Raw genomic sequence first — 22874 nt, forward strand, 5'->3', positions numbered from 1 at the left:
TCCAGGAGAGTGAAATTGCAAAGCAGATAGGGGCTAAATCTACTCCAAAGTGCCAATGTCCCGCACCCAAGAAGTCCCTAGGTGGCTGGAGAAGTGATAGGAGAGTGAGGTCATTTTCACGGCTCAGGTGCCTAGGAGATGGGCTAACAGGACTGGCGGGCATCAGAGAATCCCTACACTCTGGCTTCCTCAGCCAGCTCAAAGTCCCCAGCTGGGGTTGGGTGGGGCACTGGTGAGGACTAACCGCCCCCCCAACACACACACACACACACACACACCACACACACACACACACACACACACACACACACACACACTCTTCCGCAGCATTAGGACTGGTATGCCCTTGACCAGGATCCCAGGCTCGAAGCTGCTTCCCTGCTGGGACTTTGTCAGTAACGGTTAATTAATTGACCCGAATTCTGAGCTGGTTTGGGAGAAGGAAGCCAGACTGCCGCCTATGAGGCACTTCTTACGTGGAAGGCCCTCACTTAAGCCTCCTAACCGGAGGCCGATAATGGTGCAGGGACAATTATCTTTCGTGTATTACAGCTCAGGGGGGGTAATCTGCCAGAGGGTGATGACGAACGAAGGCGATCGTGAATGCTCTGCAGCCCACGTGGCGCGCCCCACCCCCGCCTCGAATTTGCAGTTCCCAAGGCCCTGGCTTCCTCCCGGACTTTCCACGAGCCTCCCTGACCCTCCAGACCCCAGGTTCCCCGGGAGGCGCTGCGCTGCAGAGGTATTGGGGTGCGGCGTGGGCACCGGTGGGAGCCGCGCTCTTTCGGCGCCAGGCGGCCGCTGGGCTGCCCTTTGTTTCCCGGCCGCTCGAGACTTCTGCGGAGTCATGGTCACGTGGCGCTTCCGGCACGGGGTGTTCCAGGCTCCACGCCAGGGCCCGGAGACGCCCCCGCTCTGGGCCAGCCTGTGGGTTGCTGGCTGCCTGCCCATCCCCGAGCCCCTCATCCCTGCAGGGCCCACGGGCTGCCAAGCAGCACAGCTCCGGGGCGCAGAGCCTTTCGCGTTTACTGCCCCAGGCTCCCAGCTGCTCTGTTGAGCCGTCTCTAGTTTTTCATCCGGGGACTGTTTCCTGGGGTCCTCGACTGCTATACTCTAGACATCAAGTGCTTGTCTTCAGCCTCCTCTGGTCTCCAGAAACTAGATGCCACACAAATCCTCCATCTCCATTCTGTCACTTAACAGGGTGATAGAAGGGGGATAAGAGTCTGCCTTGAGCCTCCTTCCCTTCCTTGGCCACGGCCAGCTAGCATAAACAAACGACAGCTTATTGGCCTGGCCCTCTTACAAGGACAAAAGCCAGAGCCTGGTAGAAATGGGTCCCTTCCCTCTGTAGCCTAGCCCATCTAGTAGGCCCACACAGCAACGTCACCCCATTCCTCTTAGGAAATGGGAGGCCTTCTGGGGAAGACCTCATTCTCAGAACGTTCCAGGGATAGCTCAGGGGTTAACAGCGCCAACTGCCCTTCCCAGCACCTACATCTGGGGGCTCACGCCCCTCCCTGCCCCCCAACTCCAGCTCCAGGCTATCTAATGTCGCCTGAGGATACAGGCACTCACGTGCACGTACCCACACACCGGCACACGAGGGGGAAAAGGTATTAAAAAGATTTCAATCAATAAATGTTTACTGAAAGTATACTGCATGCTGGTTAACTAGTTGCTTCCAGAGTGCGTTAATCCCCAAGAGAAGTCAGCGCACGATTGCCTCGTCTGTCTAAGGAGAGGCAACCTCCCCGGGCAGCCCAAAGCAGGAGGGGAAGGAAGCCGAAGGGGCACACCGTGTGCCAAGGGTGGATTTGTGTGTCGCTGTGTCCTCAGGGCTTGGTGGGGAAGAGCAGGCAGGTGAAGCCCCGGCTGCCACTGTGTCTGTCCACAAGGGGCAGAGGGTGTTTCATGTAGTGCTGAACCATGGCCGCCACAGAGGAGAAGAGCTGCAGTAGGGGAGGCAGGGCGCAGGCTATGAGTCTCCTGAGCTGTATTCTGCCAACAACTTCCTAAGGCCACTGTGGGACCTGGCAGGGGAGCTAGCTGACATTTTTCTAGATATGTTTCTCCCCGGTGTGCTATGAAACTGCAAGGCCATTGATTTTGCTGTCTGGTTTCAAGCCTGCAACTGCACGGGAAGCTATGCTGTTGGCCAGCCCCAGGTTTCCAGAGCTAGGTGAAAATTGCTTTAGGTCTAGGCCCCTTGTTCTGGTCTTTTTCAAAGGAAGCTGAGTGGTGAGTGACTGTGATAGTCTGAAGCCTACCAATTGCTGGGGAGAAATTGCTTGGAGATTTTTGCCCCCCCTCCCATATGGTCTCATTGCCTGCACCTTGACCCTATGAAGATTGAACCTTAGCAGGAGGAAGCACTTCCCCCAGAGCAGAGTGGGTCTCTTTTCATAGTGCCGGATGTCAGGGAAGATGTTCAGGCCTTTACCTTTTGACATACTTGCTCTGTAGACCAGATTGCCTCAAACTCGAAGAGAAACTACCTACCTCTGCCTCCCGACTGCTGGGATTAAAAATGTATGCCGCCACCACCTAGCCTTATTTTGTTTTTAAACGGGGTCCCACTGTGTAGCTCTGGCTGGCCTGGAACTAAAGAGAGCCACCTGCCTCTGCCTCCCAAGTGCTGGGATTAAAGGTGTGTGCCACCACTGCCCGGCTTAATTTATTTTTTATGGGAATGAGTGTTTTACCTACATGGGTATATATGCATCCTATGCATGCAGTGCCTGCAGTGGCCAGAAGAGGACAGTGAATCTCTCAGAACTGGGGTTATAGACAATTATAAACTGCCATGTGGGTACTGGGAGCTCAACTAGGGTCCAAACCAGTAAGTACACCTAACGGCTGAGCTATCCCTCCAACTCCCACCTAACCACTGAGCCATCCCTCCAGGCCCCACCTTGTTTTTTAGACAAGGCCTCTCATTGGATCGGAGCTCATTATGGAGGCTGGATGGCCAATGAGCCCAAGATCTGGGTACCCCTTCCTCTACCTCCCCAGCACCAAGGTTATAAACCCAAGCCACCACACTTGATTTATTACATGGGTTCTGGGGGTCAAACTCAGCTTTGCAAGGCTTATAAATAGAACTATCTCAGAGGCTCCTACCTACCCTCTGTCATTTCTGCTCAAGCCAGGGTGCAGGCCACAAGCAAACTGTGTCTTTTCCCCAGACACACACATATGCTCTTGGCCAGGCCCAGGGTGCTGCACCGAGACCCACCTTCTGATTTGGACCATGACTCCTCCATCACCCACCTCCTCATGACTCCTGCCCTCCCGGCCCAGGGCATAGTGGTGCCCGCCATCCAGTTGCCGGATGGGAATGTTGAAGACACGGCCTCTGAGGAGCACTGCCAGAGTGAAGGGCTGCGAACTGTGAGGCCCAGAGCTGAGGCGCACAGTGTAGGCTCCATCCTGTGGAGGAGACCCCAGCCATGAACTACATCTTCTAAGTGCCTAAGCCCAGCTGACCAATCAGGTGCCTCCCTGGGCCTCCTCCTGCTGCCAGCTTAGTCAGCCACAGGCAGTGAACAGAAGGAATTTCAGAGAAGGCCAGGAGTCCACAAATGCCCACCTTTTGGAAGTGAAGCAGGGCTCTCTCAACAGCTTGACGGTCACAGTTCCCTGAGTACCAAGGCTGACCCAGAAGGCTTCCCTCCTATGCAATACACAGAGCTACTCAGAGATGTGTTCAAGCACTCGGTCGGGCATGGAGAACCGAGAACCCTGGTGTACAATTATTTGTTTATGTCTGCCAGCCCCACACTGAGCACTGCAAGCAAAACCAAGTAGTGTCTGTGCCTGGAGTGCAGCATGGAGCTGCTTGCTGTACACTGTGTTCAGTGCGTGTCCCTTGTGGTGGTGCAGGCCCCAGGCCTCACCCACAGTCTGTCCCCAGCTTCTGCTCACCTCAGCAGCAAAGGTGCTCAGGGCAGGGACTACAGAGGGAACAGACAGCCTCCGTCCTGCTGAAAGAAGCAGAAGAGAAAGCTGGAAGGAGCTGGATAAGAAGGTTTCATGGGTGAGTGCCCAGTAGAGGGTGTCTGACATAGGGCATCCAGTGCTCTCTCTGTTCCCAGGCCCAGCACCCTGGGAGGACCCACCAGACCGTCTTTGCATGATCTCCAAATGAGAACTGATCTTGGGACACACACTGGCAGCTTCCCGGTTTAGTGCAGAGCCTGGGAATGCCCAAGAGGGTCATCTCAGGCCTGATCTTGGCAGGAGTCAGAGCTGCAAGGACCCCTTGATGAAGCAGAGTGGGGGCTGAATACCTGGGGAACGGTCTGTTGTCTGCAGGGTGGGGTGGGGTGGGGGGATCCTAGCAGAACAGTCCCATTCAGGAGATACATGTACATACTCACCTTTCAACGAGGCATCCACTGCTCCCTGGGACACAGGAGGTCTGGTCAGATGACAGCTGGCCTTCCAGGCTGCTACCCTCAACCTGAAGTCCCACCCTGGGCCTCCTCCCACCCCCTGGGTTCACTTCCTCCTTCACCGCTAGCTTCTTACATTGCGAGCATCCTGGTGAGCAATCATGGGCCTGCAGGGAATAAATTGGGAAGCAGATCTCAGAGGATTTCTTTTTTTATTTTTCGTTTTTGTTTTTTGAGACAGGGTTTCTCTGTAGCTTTGGAGCCTGTCCTGGAACTCACTCTGTAGAACAGGCTGGCCTCGAACTCACAGAAATCTACCTGTCTCTGCCTTCTGAATGCTGGGATTAAAGGTGGGTGTTACCACCACCCAGCTGTCTTTTTTTTTTTTTTTTTTTTAGTTCTTTTTGAGGGGTTGGAGTGATGGCTTAGAGGCCAAGAGCACTGACTGCTTTTCTAAGAGGTCCTATGTTCAATAGCTGGCAACCACATGGTGGTCCATAAGCATCTGATCTGGTGCCTTCTTCTGGTCTGCATATCATATGTGCAGACAAGACACTGTACACATGATGAAAAAATAAATCTTAAAAAAAACCAACAACATTCTTTTCGAGACAGGGTCTCACTCTGCAGCATCTCTATGTAAGCCACACTGGCCTTGAACTCACAGATATCTGCCTATGTCTACTGCACAAATGCTGGGATTAAAAAAAGGTGTTTGATACCATGTCTGGCCTCTGGGGTTTCCTTTATTAGTGAACTCAGTGTCCCAGGTTGTTCCCACTGCTGTCATTTACCTGGGAATTCCAGATGTTCTTGGCAGAGGGACGGGGGGTATCAGGGCTTTCGAGCTTGGAGTCCTAGTCAAGGCTGGGACTAAAACAGAGAGGGCAGACAGGGTTTGGCCGGGGAATGGGCAGGAAGTCTAGGCTGACCAGAAGTGGCTAAGAACAGTCTAGGGGTCTATTACTGTTCCCTTGACCTTGGCTCTCCTGAAGCCCTTCCAACCATAGGGAGATACCAGCTTGGCTGCATCACATGAGAAGTTCCACCCAGCCCTTGATCTAAGAGTGTCACCTCTTTGATAGGGACAGTGTGGGTCCACCTGCACTAAAGGCAGAAATGAAGATAGCCAAATGGGGTTTGAAGGGGACAGAAATGGGGCCAAGAGAGAGTGTGCTCATGGGTAACAAGGTATCTGGGATGGGATGGGGCAGGGGCTTGCTCACGTGGATCTGGCTCACACTCCAGGTAGATGTCTTCATCATGTTTCTCTGCAAGGTCTGTTACCTAAGGTGTGGGAGCATGGGTTTGACTAGCCTTGTGGTCCCTTTTAGGAATAAGAAGTCTATGCCTCAGTTACTGAGGAAGGGGGACATGAAAAAAGTCACTGATTTGAGGGGTGGCCCAAGGCCTCTCCTCAGTGACTTCTCTTTTAGAAGTGCCCACTTTTAGGAGAGTGGAAGAGAGGCTCTGGGTGACACCCCCAGGATCACTGGCTTTTACCTGTGGGGGAGGGAAGGAATCTGCACTAGACCTTTCCCCCAGGCTACCCAGGTGCCCATTCCACTCCTATCATCTTTCTAGAAAAATCCCTAGGATAGAGGAGGCAGCTCACCACTCTAGCAGTTGCTCCTCGCCCTGAAAGGAAAAGGGAGAAGCAGCAATCGTGAGCATCGGTGAGGAGGGGTCGGGCACCCTTAGTCACAGATCTCCTCAGCACCAGCTTCTGAGACCAGGAGAACATACTTCATTGGCTTATCTTCTTTCTTTGCAACCCTGAAATGTCACCAGACTTGACCTCTCACTGGATTTACTAGGCTTAGCTTCAGATAACTTTACGTTGGAAAAACAAAACAAAAACCAAACCAATATATACACCCTCAAGGTCATGGAGGTTTCCCAGCAACCAAGAAGAATAAGATGGACTGTGCCTCAGGTGAGCTGTTTGACCTTGGGCAGGAGAATGCAAACTCTCCTGTGACCTGTTTTAGACAGGAATGGTTCAAGCAGTCTATCCCTGTGCTGATATCCTAGGGCACTGGGGTCATAGGGCAAGTCTCTGGACAGTGGAGGCACTCATGGTACAAATAGAATCAGAGTGGTGGCCCTAGGGGTCCCCAGTGTTGAGGGTTACTATTCAGAGGTTTCAATAGGGAGGGCCTTAGATTTGACCTCTTTATTCTAGGGTGCCTCTCACATGATCCAGAGATCAGGCTGCTGAAGACAGGGCCTGGAGGTCAGGGCCTCTGCTTATGAACTGTCTAGGGCACAGTTCATGTCTCTGGGCCTGTCTCCTCATTGTCTCACTGGTGGTAATGATGCTTGTACTCTCTGCCTTGCCGGCTTGGAAAGCAAAAATGATGCATGGCTAGGAGATGGGCAGCAAGCCCGGTTCAAGGAAAACCCCAAACTCTAGCCTATGGAGGAGAGGACTCCCCTCCCAATGTGGAGCCAGGGAAAGAGAGGGACTATTCCACTTTACCTCGCCTTCCAAAACCAGTTTCCTGCTTTGGGGTTGCAGGCTGCAGGTTCATGGCTGTCTTCAGCTGTGGGCAAGATGGAGTTAGTGAGGGAGGAGGGAAATACAGGCATCTGATGAGCCAGGTGGCTGCGGTGTGAGGGGGGTAGAGCTATGTGCCTCTTAAAACAAACACTGACTGTTAGTAGCATGAGCATGCCTGATGTGGAGGCAGGAGGAGCAGGAGTTCAAGGCCAGTCTGGACTCCGTGAGACCCTCTCTCAACTGGCCCCTTGCCAAACAGACAAAAATAAAACATTGCAACAAGAGAAGTGCAGGAGAAGTACAACACTCCTCTCAGTCTCCATTGGGGGCCCTTTCTTTACTGTGAATTTTCCCCTGTTTATTTACTTATATTATTCTATAAAATACAAAAGCAAAGTGATAGTTTTCAAAATGGATAAACCAGATCACAGTGGGGAAAGGGAGCTGGGAGTGATGACAGCTAACCCCTTTAGCCAGAGAGGGGTCCTGTGGCCCAGAGCCTAGGTGAGAGCAAGCTGAGTCTTGCCCCCAACCCCCAGGGGAGAGGAAGAGAGGAGGGCAGGAGGGCAGGGCGCACCCTGTCAAGCTGTGGGAAGATAGCAAAGGAATGGAAGGACCTTCTAGGCAAGTGGGAGGAGCTACTGCTGATTATTTGGCTCTGGTTTTGGATGCACCTGGCACCAGAGGTTTCAGGGCTTCTAGAATACAAATGTGAGTTGGGGGTGTGGGGCCTGCATATGTAAGATTCACTCACCGGGAAATGGTAGCCAGAGGCAGGGCGGGTAGGATTTGTGGGGAGTCCCCTGGCCATGGAAGGCTGAGGCAGGGGTGGTGATGGCTTGGATGGACCCAGGGGCCCAGAACGATCTGAATGAAAAAGACTCGGTGCTTTGTGAACTGAGGAGAGGGAGGCAGTTCCTCCCTAGTTTGTTCCCAGTTTTCACGGCTCCCCACCTAGCCCCCATCTCTCCCTCCCTCCTCCTGTCCCCTCTACTTATTGGCTTCTTGACAGCCCCGTCTCCATGGCAACTGGAGGCAGTCAGCTTCCCTGCCCCCACCTGGCTGAGCCCCTGGGGTGAGAGATGGCAGTGGTGGTGGCCTCTCAGGGCACTCCCACCCTGGCTGGAAAGATGAGCAGAGATTTCAGAGGGGGGAACGCGAGGCCCTAGGGACTGGGTCGGGCTTCCTGCTTTGTCCATGTTGCCTTAGTTACCTCACCCCTCCCTCCTGCCTCCTTCCCATTCTCCTCCTTTTCAGTTTTTTCTCTCCCTACTCTCTTTCCTTCATCCCTCTGGCCTTTTTTTTTTTTTTTTACCCAGCCAGGAGGCCTCAGTGGCAGCCGGCTGAGGCCCTTCCCCACCCCAGCTCAGGCAGGCGAAGGAGAGGCCTCTCCTGGATTCCTCCACTGTTGCCCTGACCCAACTTCCCAGCCTCTCCCTCCTCGGTCCTCACCCAGATACAAGGAGTCCTCTTTAGAGTCAAGGGGCTGTGCATGGGCCAGACTGAGGGGCTGGACTTCGCAGGGGGGCAGCTCGTATTTATCCTCTTCTTCTACCTCCTCCTGAGCCTTCAAGAAAGGGTGCTGGTGGCACAGGGAACATGGAGGATGGAACATGTCAGGCCCCCGAAGCAGACGCCTACCTCTCTCTACCCCAGCCCCCATCCTCGGCAACTGGACTTACCCTGTGTCTCCAAGTCTCTGGACCAGGCAGGAAAGATGGGCTGTGTACATTTTCTCTCCAAACTGGGGCGTCTGGATGGATAGACTGGTTTTGCTTCATCCCACCCACTCTAGCACAAGGCTTTACTGTTTATTATTTACTCTGGTAAATAATAAACCATCTGCCCTTAACTATGGGCTACAACCCTACAACTAAAGGGACCCATAAAAATGGACATTCTAGCAGCAGAGGCAATGAGACCGGTGTGTTGAAACATGGGGTCGCTGCAGATGCTTGTTCCACTGACCAGTGGTTCTTGACCCCCACAGCAATGGCAGGTAAGACAGTCAGGCCTGATTATTAACCCTTGGTGGATAACTGGTGGGACAGGTTATCTAGAGTCACTCAGGTGGGGGACCCTAGTCTGCTGGGGCCCTATGACCCACTGTGTCACTTACCTACACATCTGGCTGGTGGCAGTGGTGGCCCCAACCTGTAAGCAGATTCTACTCAGCTCTGCCCCAAGGGACCCTTCGTGTCTCAGGTGACATTGCACTCTAGACTATTCACACCTATAACTGTGAGTGCTCCCTGCTCACAGAAGCTGTGTGGCATGGTGGGCCTGAGATTACAGCAACAGAAAGGAAAGACTGGAGGGAAGGGCAGAACCAGCAGCCTTTGGTGCACAACTGGATGCATTGGTTCCTAGGAAAGCTGGCCACAGTGCTGACAGAGTGGAAGCACACAGATGGTCGGTCGCATGGGGTAGAAATAGATGCCTCTTGCAGTGAAGGAGGAGGAAAGTGAAGACAATTGGGCAAGCAGGAGAAAGGGGGAGTACTCACCGGGCCTTGCTGCCACTGAACCTGTCCTAGAAGGAGGTAGAAGGGGAGTAGAGGGAGTGGTCAGTACAGCCGGGACTCTCCCTGCCAGAGTCCTGCATCTCCTGAACAAGTATAGGTGCCTGAGGCTCCCCTGGGACCAAGTCTCACCATGGCAAGGTAGATGAGCTGAGCCCTTTTGCCTCTCCAGAGCCTAGGGACTGCCACAAATGTCCTGGGGGACAGGGGTCTATTGTTCTGATATTTGCATATTCTAAGTATTGGGAAGGTGTCCGCCTCTATCTGTGGTTCCCCACCCGAAACGGGCTTTATCAGGACACTCCCAGCACCCCACCACCACTCTCCCTCTCATGGCTGTGGTCTCCAGCTCTTCTGTTGAGCTAGAAGAAAAACCTAAGATGGACCAGGTTTGGCTCTCTGATAGCATCACCTTTTACAGACCTGCATGGGTTACATGAATGGACAGATCCCTTGCAGTCACTTCCTGATCCTTTATTCACTTGTTGGTGGGTGATAACCACCAATCAGAGAAGTCAAAGGTTAGGGAAAATCCAGACGCTCTCATATTTCATGTGACTGCTTTATTCTTATGGAGGTGTTTATTAACCATCTATCAAGCTGGGTGTGGTGGTGCATACCTTTAATCCCAGGACTTGGGAGGCAGAGACAGGCGATCTCTGTGAGTTTGAGGCCAGCTTGGTCTACAGAGTTCCAGGACAGCCAGATCTACACAGAGAAACCCTGTCTCTAAAAAATAAAAACAAACAAACAACAAAAATCTATTTACCAAACATCTGCCACATACTGGACACTGTTGCAGGTGGTGAGGAGGCTACAGAAAACAGACAAGCCTTACATGTGCCATTTCCTCATTGGACTCTCAAAATAGCTTCATGATGCAAGCACCAGTTTTATGTTCACTTTCAAATGAAGATGCTGAGTCTATTTAGTCATTCTCACTGATGTCACAATACCACAACACCGAGAGGCTTAAACAACAGAGATTTTATTTCCTCCAAGCTCAGGAGGATAGAAGGCCAAGATCAGTGTTGGTTTCTGGTGTGGCCTTTGTTTCTGGCTTGGATTCCACTAGGTCTCTGTGTGTCTTCACGTGGCCTTGTGCCTGTGGGCACAGCAGGCAGCTGAGCTGGGATTACTCTCTCTTACAAAGACACAAGACTATAGGATCAGAGCCTTACACTTATGATCCCATCTAATCTTAATTGCCTCCCTAAAGGCTGTACGTCCTCTCACAGCCACTAGGACTAAAGGCTCAACATATGAGTCCGTAATGAGAAGCTGTGTTAAGTTTCCTGGGCTGGGCCCTAGCTCTGTTGATAGAGCACTTGCCTAGCATGCACAGAGCCCTTTGTTTGATCCCTAGCACCCTTCGAAAACTGAGTGTGGTGGTGGTGCACACCTGTAATCCCAACAAGAGAATTAGAATTCAAGGCCACCTCTGCTGAATATCATATTCAAGCCCAGCTTGGGCTACTTAGGACCCTGTCTCAATAAACAATCAAAAAACAATTTTTTTAACAGCTTTGAAAAGTCACTAGGATAACTCAATAGGGAGCCCAGGTGGTACCATAGGAAAGTAGGGGGAATAGAGAAGACATAGGATCAACCCCACCTGAAACTAGATACTCCCTGGCTCAACATCTTCCATATTTGGACCAAGAGTCAAGAGGCAACTTTCTCACCCAAGGGAGCCTCTAGTTTATATAAAAGGAGAGCAATGTCTGGAATCACTAACTATGGGATCAAAGTCTACAGGTCAGAATAGCAGAACATTCTAGATACCACCCCTCGCCCAACCTGAACTGGCACCACTCTCCTACCCTTGTCTCAGCTACTCTTTCCTGCTCAAGCCTTTGCATAGGCAAATTGCAGGGCCTGGGAGCAGGAAAGCGCCACGGGGAGGTTAGAGGCTGTGTTGTCTCCACAGGGACACCAGCTGCACGGAGGGGCAGGGCAGAGGCCCCTTCAGCAGTCTTTTCAGATGGTGGCTTTGAATGTACTCACACAGCCCCTCTGAATGGATGAATTCCTAGACCGGGGACTGTCAGGGCTCACATTCTGAAGGTTGAATCCCTCAGAGTCTGACAGCACCTCAGTGTCCATTTCATGGTGGTTTCAGAGCACAAAGTGATTCCTCAAATTTCTGAGGTCTCAGCTACTGATCCCCATAATTTAGGCCAGGGTAGTCAGTTAACCCTTAGGGAACACAAAGCCAGTTCCTCCACTTGCCCTGTCACCGGAGAGCTTGTTAAAAAAAAATCTTAGGTCCCCAGATCCTCTCCAAGACTACAAGAATTAGACACCCCAGGCAAGAGCAGGGAGTCTACACTAGCTACAATGGAGCCCTCTCATCTGAAGTCAAGTCTGAGGAGTGTTGCTCAGTAGAAGATCCGAGCATAGCTTCTCATAGGTCATTTTGGACCTACAGCCCTTAGCTCCATGTTAGTACAGGGCTCCCCTACGGAGATAGAATGGCACAAACCCAGCCCCTGAAGGGCTACTTGAGTGATGGAGAGAACAAAGAGATGGTTAGCTTCTCTGAACTTCTGTTTCCTTTTGTACGGGTGGGAACATTAACACAACAATTTACAAGGTATGGTGGTGGCTCAAGACTGCAATCCCAGGTGAGGCAGGAGGATCCTGGAGCATTCCAGACCTCCCTGCCCTATATAGTAAGTTCACAACAGCCTGTACTATAGTGTGAGATTATATCTCAAAACAAACAAAACCCAAAAGACATCCATCATTGACCAGGCTTTCTGGGGGTTCAATTAGCTAATGACATGTGTTAGCTCACCTGAACTCAAGACACCATAGTTGAAGTTGTAGTTGCCCCAAAACGGAGAAGGTGGCTACGTTGAGTTGAGGTCCCTGGTGTCAGCAGAAGGAAGACAGCATATGGAAGGTCTGGGGTGGCATCTGTGGAGCTGAAGGAAGACAGGTGAGCAGGCTGTGCCACAAGGTCTCAGGGATTCAGGGTGTGGAACAAAAGCCTCTGAGGTGCTGGTGTCTGGGCTCCTGGAAGACAATCTATTGGGCTACTGAGCCGGTCATCTTTAGGGAGGTGCTAACCACACTAATAATTCTCCTTCCATTCACCGAAGTCAGACACCTTCCAAGCTTGCTGTATAGACAGGTGCTTGTATCCTGTCTGCACCACGCCTCATGCCAGGCCTTAAGCCAGAAGTGGGCCCTAAGAGAAATGTACAACAAAACTGGCTGGCAAGATGGCTCAGTGTCCTCCACTTGCCCTGTCACCGGAGAGCTTGTTAAAAAAAAATCTTAGGTCCCCAGATCCTCTCCAAGACTACAAGAATTAGACACCCCAGGCAAGAGCAGGGATGGAGGATGGAGGGATGGCTCAGAGGTTAAGAGCACTGGCTGCTCCTTCAGAGGTCCTGAGTTTAATTCCCAGCAACCACATGGTGGCTCACAACCATCTGTAATGAGATCATGGAAGGGAAGAACCAATTCCTGAAATTGTCCTCTGACCACCACACATGAGCCATGTGGCACATGCTCACACACGCATAATTAAGCAACTAATTAAATTTCTAAAGGAGGAATGTCTCAGTGGTTAAGAGCACTGGCTGCTTTTTCAGAGGACCCAGGTTCAATTCCCGGCATCCACATGGTGGCTATCAACAGTTCCAGGGGATTTAATGTTCTTTTCTTGTCTCTGAGGTGACCCCACACACACACACACACACTAAATGTCAGGCTGGAGAGGCAAAGCAGCCCGTCAGATAAGAGTGGATCCTGATCTGCTAGAGGACCTGAGTTTGGTTTCCGGCACCCTCATCAGATGGTTCACAACCACTTTTTAAAAAATATTTATTTATGTGTTTTATGTACATGGGTGTTTTGTCTGCGTGTATATTGGCACACCAGAAGAAGATACTGGATCCTATGGGACTACAGTTATAGATGCTGTGAGCAACCATGTGATTGCTGGGATTTGAACTCAGGGCCTCCGGAAGAGCAGCTGTGCTCTTTAACTACTGAGTCATCCCTCCAGCCTCAGCAACAACTTCTAATTCTAGCTCCACAGGATCCAATGCCCTCTTCAGGACAGACACACACACACACACACACACACACACACACAGTGAGAGAGAGAGAGAGAGAGAGAGAGAGAGAGAGAGAGAGAGAGAGAGAGAGAGAATCTAAAATAATAAAAAATGATTATTTTTTTAAATCACTCAAACTGGGCATGGTAGTCACTAATCTCAGCACTTGAGAGACTAAGGCATAGACGCATAGACAGGCAGGTCTCTGTGAGTTCAAGGCTAGCCTGGTCTACATAGCAAGTTCCAGACAGTCAGGGCTACATAGTGAGACTTTTCTTCAAACAACAAAAGTCAATTAGTGAGTATTCCTCTCTTTTTTTGATGGGGGGCAGGATTTCAAGGCAGGGTTTCTCTGTGTAGCCTTGGAGGTCCTTATGAAAGGACAAAGGCAACTTTAGTTCTGTGTCCTTGTCCAGCTTGGCAAGGCTGGTCTAGGGCTGAACCAGTGCCTCGAGAGAAACAAGGTTGCAGCTTCTGGAGATACAACTCTTCCCCCTGGGTTGTGGTTATCAGTCCTCAGGCAGCTGTGCTTGAGGTATCCAGTGTTCTTTTTACCAACACTGTCCAACAGCTCTCTGTGGACCTTGGCCCATTTTCCCCCTGCACATAGTAATAAATTTGCTTGTTGTAAGTTGTCAGCTTACGGGAGACCTCCTGACCCAGCTGTGTAGCTTTTGTCTTCTTTATTTCTCGCCCAGTTTTCCCCCTCGACACCTCAGTCCCCCTTAGCCCTGCTGGTTCAGATCAGCTCTTGTTATTGTTTTTGAGATAGGATCTCACTGTGTAGCCCTGGATAGCCTGGAACACACTATGTAGACGAGGCTGGTCTCGAACTCACTATGTAGACCAGGGTGGTCTCAAACTCACCAGATCTGCCAGCCTCTGTCTCCTGGGTGTCAGGATTAAAGGTGAGTACTACTGCACCCAGGTTTTTTGTTTTGTTTTGTTTTTTAAGGAAAAAAATCAAGTCAATCAGTAAGGCCAGGCATAGTGGTGTACCTCTGCAACCCCAGGAGTTGGTAAATGGAGGCAGGAAGTTCAAGACTACCCTCTGCTACATAGCAAGTTCAACATCAGCATGGACTAAATGAGACACTGTCTCAGAACAAAACAGAAGTCAATCAATAGAGACAGAAAAATAAAACATAGGAGGAGAGGAACAGGTGATGTGGGTTTCCAACATAAAGAAGCCAGTGCCCTAGGGAAGGCAGGGCCCTGGGAGTGGGGAGCCAGACCCAAGGCCAGATCACGGGGTGAAGAGTCAACACCAAAACAGGTGATCAAGGCAGAGTCTAAGTTGTTCCAGTGGAGACACAGGCCCATTGAATTCTATCTTTCACTGGGTTCAAGCTGATGCCAGCAACAGTCCCAGAGGGATGTGGTCCGTATCAAGGAGAGAGGGGCCAGCATGCACTGATGGGTCAGGAGGCTGATTTAGCACAAGCAGATAGAGGCCCCTTTCCCTCCCACACCTTTGTCCTCCCAAGCCTGTGACTCAGCTAATGACGTATTTGATGGTCAATAGTCAAAGGAACAACTCCCTAGGGAGTCTGTGTTCCCTGCTACTCCCTGGCTCATGGGCACTTATCACTGTAGCCTCCTAGGATGGTGGCAAACCTTGCCTCCAGCTCCCCCAAAAGTGGACAGGAAATTTAGCATACAATGAGCTTGTCTTGCAATTTTTCTCTAGGGCAGTTCTCTAGGCTGGGTCAGATTCTCCAAAGTCGAGGTTTTGGCCTCTGGATTAAAGTGCACAGGCTGGCACCACCCCGCTTGCCTCTGCCCTGAAAGGTGCTACATCTCTGTGTCACTTACCTGCCCTGCCCAGAATGACCCTCAGTAGACCTGGCCATGTCCCAGCTGTGCTAAAAGCCCCGAATGACTCCCATCCATGCCTCTAATGGACACCACTTGTTTCTTATTGCCTTCTAAGAGTGGGAACGACCTACTTCTGCAGCCCTGACTCCTTCATCCCTGGCTCCTTCATCGTTTCCCAGTAGCTCACTAACACTAGGCTTCACCTGCACTTCTAGAATGCCTTCAGAGATTTGAGTTAGAAGAGACAGAGAACAAAGGAACATAGGTGTGTGTGTGTGTGTGTGTGTGTGTGTGTGTGTGTGTGTGTGTGTGTGTGTGCCTGCACATGTGTTTTGCATGTGTGTGGTGCAACATATGTGTACATGCATTTGGAGATCTGAAGTTGACTTGCATGCCTGTACATGTGTGTGTGTGGGTGCAGCATGTGTGCACATGCATGTGTAGATCTGAAGTGGTATCTGTTGTGTGTATGCCTGCACATGTATTTTGCATGTGTGTATATGTGGGTGCAGCATGTGTACACATGCGTGTGGAGCTCTGAAGTGTTGTCTGGTGTCTTCCTCCATCACTCTTGACTTCGTTTACTTTAAGTTTTAAAAAGATTTGTTTGGGGGCTGCAGAGATGGAGCAGGAAATTAAGAAAATTTGCTGCGCTTTCAGAGGACCCAACTTCTGTTCCCAACACCCCCATGGCGACTCACAACCATCTGTGACTACTTTGCAAGTGGATCACTAACGCAATCCTTTGGAGGAATCCTTCCTAAGCAGAGCTCTTGCTTCCCTATTCTTGGTAGCAGGGAAGACAAAGAGAACCGATGGCTACTTTATCTGTGTTCAGTTGGTGCAGCCATTCCTTCCTGTGTGCATTTGAGGGAAAACTGTTGAGACATGCTTTTCAAACTCACATTACTCCTCCCTGATGGCAGGCCTCTGTCATGGAGCCTAACAATGGAAAACATTTAAACATCCTTGAAATTCAAACTGTTGTTAGAAAATATGGTATTTTCACAGAACTGACTGCTTTTTTAAAAAAAGATTTATTTATTTATGATGTACACACTGTTGTGCCTGCATGTAACCTTGCATGCCAGAACACTCATACACATAAAATAAAAATAAATCTTTAAGAAGACTTATTTATGTGCGTTTGTGTGTGTCTGCATGTGTATGTGAGCATGTTTTAGCTGCCTTCGGAGGCACCCTGGATAACCCGGAACTGGAGTTACAGGCAGCTGTGAATCAACCAATGTGGATGAAGCAGAACTCAGATGAAGGAGCAACAACAAACTCATCCTAACTGCCAAACCTGCCATCCAGCTCCTTACTGCCTTTTGTTTTGTTTTCAGGACAGGATCTCTCTGTGTAACAGACCTAGCTGTCCTGAAACTTGCTCTGTAGACCAGTGGTCTCAAACTCACAGAACCACCTGCTTCTGTCTCTTGAATGCTGGGCTTACAGGTGTGAGCTGCCACCTCCCAGCTTCGAGAAGACATTCTTAAGATCCAGGAAAATATAGAGGGGTTGAACGTAGCTCAGCTTGTAGAGTGCCTGTCCACCACGCCTGAAGCCTGGGCTTGGTTCCCAGCATTGTAGAAAATCAGGCCTGTAAGTTCAAGGTTATTCTTAGCTACATAATAAGCTTTAGGCCAGCCTGGGCTACAGGAGATCCTGTCTCAAAAACAAACAAACCCATAAGAAAATAGGGAGAGGCATGGTAGTATACAGCTGTAATTGGCACTTGGTAAGTAGAGGCAGGAGATTCGGGAATTCCAGGCCAACCTTGGCTACATAAAACATTGAAGCCAGCCAGAGCTATATAAGAATGTCTCATCTCACCAGGCAGGGGTGGTGCAAGCCTTTAATCCCAGACAGAGGCAGGCAGATCTCTGTGAGTCCAAGGCCAGCCTGGTCTACAAAGAGAGTTCCAGGACAGCCAGGACTGTTGCACAGAGACACCCTATCTTGGTGGTGGGGTGGGGGACGGGGCTTAGGGGGTGTGTGGGGGGGGGGTGGGAGGGGGAGAAGAAAGTCTCAACTCTCCTACCAATTGCCCTAAAGGAGAAACATATATCATACTTTAAAAGAAAAAATGTTGGAGGGACTAGGGACATGGCTTAGTGCTTAAGAGCACATGCTGTTCTTCCAGAGGACATAAGATTCTAAGTCCCCATGTCAGGCAGCTCCCAACTGCCTGTAATTCCAGCTCCAGTAATATCTGACACCTCTGGCTTCTGTGGGTAGGCAGTTGGATATGTACATGCCCAAAATAATGCAAATAAACCCTTTAAAAAAAATCTTGGGCTAATGAGTAGAATTGCTTCCCTGGGGACCCATGTGGTAGAAAGGAGAGAACTGGCTCCAGCAAGTTGTCCTCTGACCTCCACATGCATGCTGTGACGCTGTGACACACATGTAACACACACATGTGACACACACACGTGACACACACAAACATATGCAAGCATGGTTTTAGTCTTTTAGGAAAAAAAAAGGACCCGTGTCTTTTTCAAATGAATGACCCCCCCCCAAAGCTCAGCCCCCCTCCACTTCAGCTCTTTCCTGGGGCTATTCATAATCAAGGTGTCACTCCTTTTGTTTTGTTTTTGTTTGGGGGCTGTGCTGTGTGCGTGCGTGTGTGTGTGTGTGTGTGTGTGTGTGTGTGTGTGTGTGTGCGCGCGCGCGTGCGCGTGCATGTGAGTACATGTGTGTGTTTCTCAAGTAGCCCAGGCTGGCCCCAATCTTTCAGTCCTCTTGCCTTTGCCTGCCAAGTGCTGGGATTCCATGTCTGTACCCCACACGAGCCCCACAGCTTCTTGGCTGCCTTTCAGCCTGCTCTATTGGCCCAGATTCTGCTCAGACAGGAGGTGGCCCAGTACTCGGGAAGCCTGGGTGATAGAGGCTGGGGGGTGGTGGAGCAAAGTCACCTCACCTGGGGCTTCCCACTGGTTCGTCTTTCCCTGGAAAATGCTCTCTTTATCATCTCTCCCTGCAGGCCACAGCTTAGAACTTTCTTCAGCAGCCCCCCAACCCCTACGCTCGAGGCTTCCATGGCAATTAAGCTCACAGGCATGTTCCAGAGCTAGACTGTACCGCCTCCAGGGTGCTGTAAGCTCTATAAATGGCAGCCCTGGTTTCTGCAGAGTTCACAGCCAAACCCCAGCACCTGGCTCACAGCTTGGCACATGGCAGGGGCCTGACTGTTACCTCTCGTAACTGCTTAGCTAGTTCTCACTTGTCCTGTGGAAAGCCCTCTGCTCTGCAAGCCTTGGTCTCTCTGAAAGGCCTTTCATGTTGCTATTCTCCTGGCCATCACCAACCACTTGGCCTAAAGGGAAGGCACCGTGTACCGGCTGCCATTCCGTTTATCTACGGACAACAGTCCCCTTGGCAAACGTATAGAAGACTGTCTTCTCGGGATAACCTTAACCACAGCTAGCTCTCACTAGGCTGGATCCTCTCCCGTGTTTTTCTTCCAGAGGGGGCTATTACTCTCCCTAGCCCCACTCTTCAGGCACAGCACAGCCCTCCCCCTCCACGTTCTCCCATTGTCCCACAGGTATTACATAATCCTGTTCAGGAGTCTGTCTGCAGTTCAGAACCCGTCAGCCGGGCATCTTGTTCTGACACCCTTGTTCCCTCTCTTCTAGGTCGTACCATAGTGGGACAGGAATCCCCTTAGGAAACCCCATACACGGTGGGTCAAGGGTGCTTCTCCAACCCACACCTTCCTCCACAGGCGTTGAGGGCCCTGAAATCATCCTGCCTTGCTTCTACCAAAGGAAAAGCTGAGACCAGAGAACATGGATGCAGGGCAAAGCCCACAATCCCCTTGCTTGTGTCCTGCGCGGCCATAGGCATTTCAGAGTTGTTCCACGGGAGAGGGCGACCCCTGGTGGTGATGAGAAGAATGACGGCCTGTCTTACAGGACCCAGAGGAAGTAGGTCATCCGAAGCTGCGGTCTTATTTATCAAGAATGTAAACAGAGGAGAGTCCCTTCGCGGGGAAAAAAAATCTCTCTCCTCACTCTTGGTCCTCAGTCATGTTTCCCGCTACTGATTTAGTAAAACTTCAGGGTTTTAATTGAACCCTGAAGATTGGATCTTCAGGAAGCAAACACAGTCATTATCAAATGATTTTTTTGGCAACTAGCAAGCCACGCAAGCTTTTACGATTCAGGAATCGGGTGCTAAGCCCTATCAGAGAACGCAGAAGCTTGCATTCTAATAAGACTTCTAGGATCACCATGACCTCAGGGTCCCAAGCGAGCACCGGGCCGTGCTTCCACGGTAGCCCGCTAAGCGGCGCCCCAGCCCAAAATCGAGCTCAGGTTCTTATTCTTCAGCTCAGAGGAATGCCTTCTTGTACCAAACGATAAATGTCTGCCTCCAAACCTAAGGAAAATGTTTCTTTAGCCAAGCATGGTTGCACAACAGTAATGCCAGCACTTGGGAGATGAAGAGGACTTCAAAGGCCTAATTTTAATTTTTTTTGTTGTTGGGGTTTTGGGGGGCGTTGGGTGGGGGTTTCTAGACAGGGTTTCTCTATGTAACAGTCCTGGTGGTCGTGGAACTCTCTATGTAGACTAGGCTTGCCTCGAACTCACTGAGATCCACCTGCCTTTGCCTCCCAAGTGCTGGGACTAAAGGTGTGCGTCACCATGTCTGGCTAGTTTTATTTTTTTTTAATTGAATATAACTTGTTACTCGCAAGCTGTAGCTGTAGCTCTTCCTTTCTCCTCTCTGCCCACCCACCCATCCAGTGCGCTCTGGTTCCTTCTCTGTCCTCCTCCTACCTGTCACAGGGTCTTTTAGCCCAAGGAGGCCTTGAATTCAAGATCCTCCTGCCTCAGCCTCCCAACTGCAGGCATGTACCACCGCATCTGGCTGAACTCATAACATAATGAAATTTGTTCTTTTCTTGTGAATTTAATTTCAAAATGAAGAAGGTAGACTATGCTAGTCAACTAATGGATGCCTGGATTCCTTTTCTTTTTGAAGAACAGGGTTTCCTGTCAGACTGGCCTTGAACTCATTATATTATCAAAGGTGACCTTGAGTCTCCTGACCCTTGAGTCTCCACCTCCCAAATTCTGAGATGACAGGCATGTCCTGCCACACCTGGTTTATGGATATATAGTGTTCTGCCTGCATGTATGCCTGCAGGTCAGAAGAGGGCACCAGATCTCATTACAGAGAGTTGTGAGCCAACATGTGGTTGCTGGGAATTGAACTCAGGACCTCTGGAAGAGCAGCCAGTGATCTTAACTGCTGAGCCATCTCTCCAGCCCTTAAAGTTTTTTATGTTAACTTGCAGCTTTAAAAAAAAAACAAAACTGTAAGTGTTTTGAGATGGCTGAGTGGGTAAAAGCATTTGTCCCCAAGTCTGATGGCCTGAGTTTGATTCCCTGGATCCATATGGCTGAAGGATTCATTCCTATAGTTGTTCTCTGACCTCTACATAGACAGGTTCCACAGTATGTGTGTGGACCTGTGCCTATGCACACACACAGATACACATAGAGACACACAGACACACAGACACACACACGAAATGGCTTAGTGGGTAAAGCTCTTGCTGTACAAGTATGAAGGCCTGAGTTTGAATCCCCAGAATTCATATAAAACTGGAGGCCAGAAGAGGGTGTGTAATCACCCAGGAGCTGTAATTACAAGTCACTGTGAGCAGCCCAACATGGCTGCTCAGAAACAAACTCAGGTTCTCTAGAAGAACAGCCAGTGCTCTTTTAACAGCTGAGCCATCTCTCCTGCCCCACTAAAGGAATTCTTTATGGCATGAGCATTTTATTTTGATAATGCTTCTGATTTAACTTGGGGTACTTTTAGAAGGCTACTACTGCATTTGTGTTTCTTCATAATCTTTCAAGATTGTAGAGCTACCATTTCTGCTTGATTCACCTCTCGCCACCCACACTCTGCGTGGTATTGAGGACTGAATCTAGGGCTTCACACATGTGAGGTGAGCACTCTGTCCCTGAGCTACAACCCATCTATTAGTTCTCAAACCCAGGATAAATGGCTAACTGAGGTGCCTATTTAAAATATCGAAGCAGACCTAGCAGCCAGGTTCTCCCAGAATCCCTCAGTCCTTACCTGTTACAGGGTCCTCCTGGCTGGCACACCTTGCCCTCTCCCCGTCTTCTCCAGCCTGCCCCCAGCTGCTCTTCCCTATATAATCCAGCCATTTCGGCTACTCGGGGCCTTTTGTGCCCTTTAGGCATTTTGGTCTCTTGTCTCTATCCCTCCTCCCTCTTTTCACATCGCTTGGATCAGGGTCATGTTCACTCTGGACTTTCCAGATCTCTCTTCCTGTTTCCTCCCTCATATCTACAATAAACCTTCTCCTTTACCATACCTGGGAGCACCATGTCCTTCCTTTTTATTTATTTTATCCTTTTTATTTCTTTTTTGCACGTTTGACTTTGAGACAGGGTTTCACTAAGTGATCCAGGCAGGCCTTAAACTTGAAATTTTCTTGCCTCAGCCTCCTGAGAAACTGGGATTACAGGCCTGGTTGACTCAAACATTTCTATGACAGCCTCAAACAAAACAACTACATCAACCCCTCCCAACCAAAAATTAATAATAAAAATAAATTCTAATCGTGGGAGAATGGGCTCTTCAACTAGGGACTGGAGCAATGGTTGTCCCCAAACTTTTATGGTATTTACCTCTTACCTCTGTGGCAAGAACCTATTTAAAATGATGGATTTTTGTTTTGCTTTTTTTTTTTTTTTGACAGTCTCATTACGTAGCCCAAGCTGGACCTGAACTCATGATCCTTCTGCCTCAGCTTCCCAAATGTTAGTTGTCTTAACAGAAAGATCCAGAACTCAAAAAGAAGTCTCTGAGAAATTTCCAGGCCTACATGGGTATACATGGAGACCATTGGGACCAATTAATACCAATTTCACCTTGCTACCAGGAGAACGTAGGCAATCTACTTGGAGTTCCTTCTGAAGTCGTTCCTAATTGTTTTGAGACTAGCTGGAATATTTCCAGAAAGTAGGCGGTCTCACCCTGGCAGAAGAGAGTGAGGGCTTTCTTAACAGTGTCATGGCCACACCCTCAGAGCCTGACTTCTGGATCTATACTGACCATCAGGCCTGCAGCAGCACAGGAATGTAGAAACTAAAAATGGGGTCGGAGACAGAAAGTCCATACGTTCCTGGCCACCACGGTGTCACTGCTCCCAATACAGGTGTAACCTGAGTCCCCACTTGGGAGCCAGAAATCAGCTGAGAAGAGACTTCAGGAGAGAGCAGCCCCAGGCGGAGGTGGAGGAAGTGGGGGGCCTCAGCTCCGCTCACCCCATCTAGCTCGGTTTGCACTGAAGGGTTTGGGTAAGTCCCTTCAGCATCTCAGAGGCTCTTTGGGCAACCTGGGAAATTAGAACAAGAGTCGTGACACATGGGTTGGGGGCAGAGGCCTTTAAGAGAGTGGTAGCTTACGAGTGTCTCCATTATTGCCCCCAGAGTAGCCTCCCATCCTGATGCCCAGGGTCAGGACCTACATTCAGGGGACAAGGAGGACCCAGGCCTTTC

The 22874-nt window shown here is 50.2% G+C and overlaps 1 protein-coding gene across 1 annotated transcript; it reads right to left on the reverse strand.

The window, feature by feature from the left end:
• Positions 1 to 1810: 1810 nt before the first annotated feature.
• Sh2d6 (SH2 domain containing 6) lies at positions 1811 to 8860 on the reverse strand. The gene is made up of 13 exons (XM_027429477.2): positions 8583 to 8860; positions 8353 to 8482; positions 7655 to 7767; positions 6880 to 6943; positions 6013 to 6035; positions 5624 to 5684; positions 5192 to 5270; positions 4534 to 4564; positions 4383 to 4407; positions 3928 to 3986; positions 3593 to 3676; positions 3274 to 3432; positions 1811 to 1952 (listed from the first exon to the last, which is right to left on the reverse strand). Exons 1-13 carry the CDS (start codon positions 8679 to 8681, stop codon positions 1836 to 1838), a joined length of 1044 nt encoding a protein of 347 aa, XP_027285278.1. The 5' UTR covers positions 8682 to 8860; the 3' UTR covers positions 1811 to 1835.
• Positions 8861 to 22874: the final 14014 nt, after the last annotated feature.

Source organism: Cricetulus griseus, chromosome 8 (assembly GCF_003668045.3).
Source record: "Cricetulus griseus strain 17A/GY chromosome 8, alternate assembly CriGri-PICRH-1.0, whole genome shotgun sequence".
Classification (NCBI taxonomy): Eukaryota; Metazoa; Chordata; class Mammalia; order Rodentia; family Cricetidae; genus Cricetulus; species Cricetulus griseus.

Excerpts from the sequence above, each read along its gene's own strand:
- Sh2d6 (XM_027429477.2), bottom strand. The coding sequence starts at position 8,681 with ATGAAGCAAAACCAGTCTATCCATCCAGACGCCCCAGTTTGGAGAGAA. Across the intron at positions 8,483-8,582 it reads CAGAGACTTGGAGACACAGG|CACCCTTTCTTGAAGGCTCA; the intron begins GTAAGTCCAGTT and ends CTGTGCCACCAG. Across the intron at positions 7,768-8,352 it reads AGAGGACTCCTTGTATCTGG|ATCGTTCTGGGCCCCTGGGT; the intron begins GTGAGGACCGAG and ends TTTTTCATTCAG.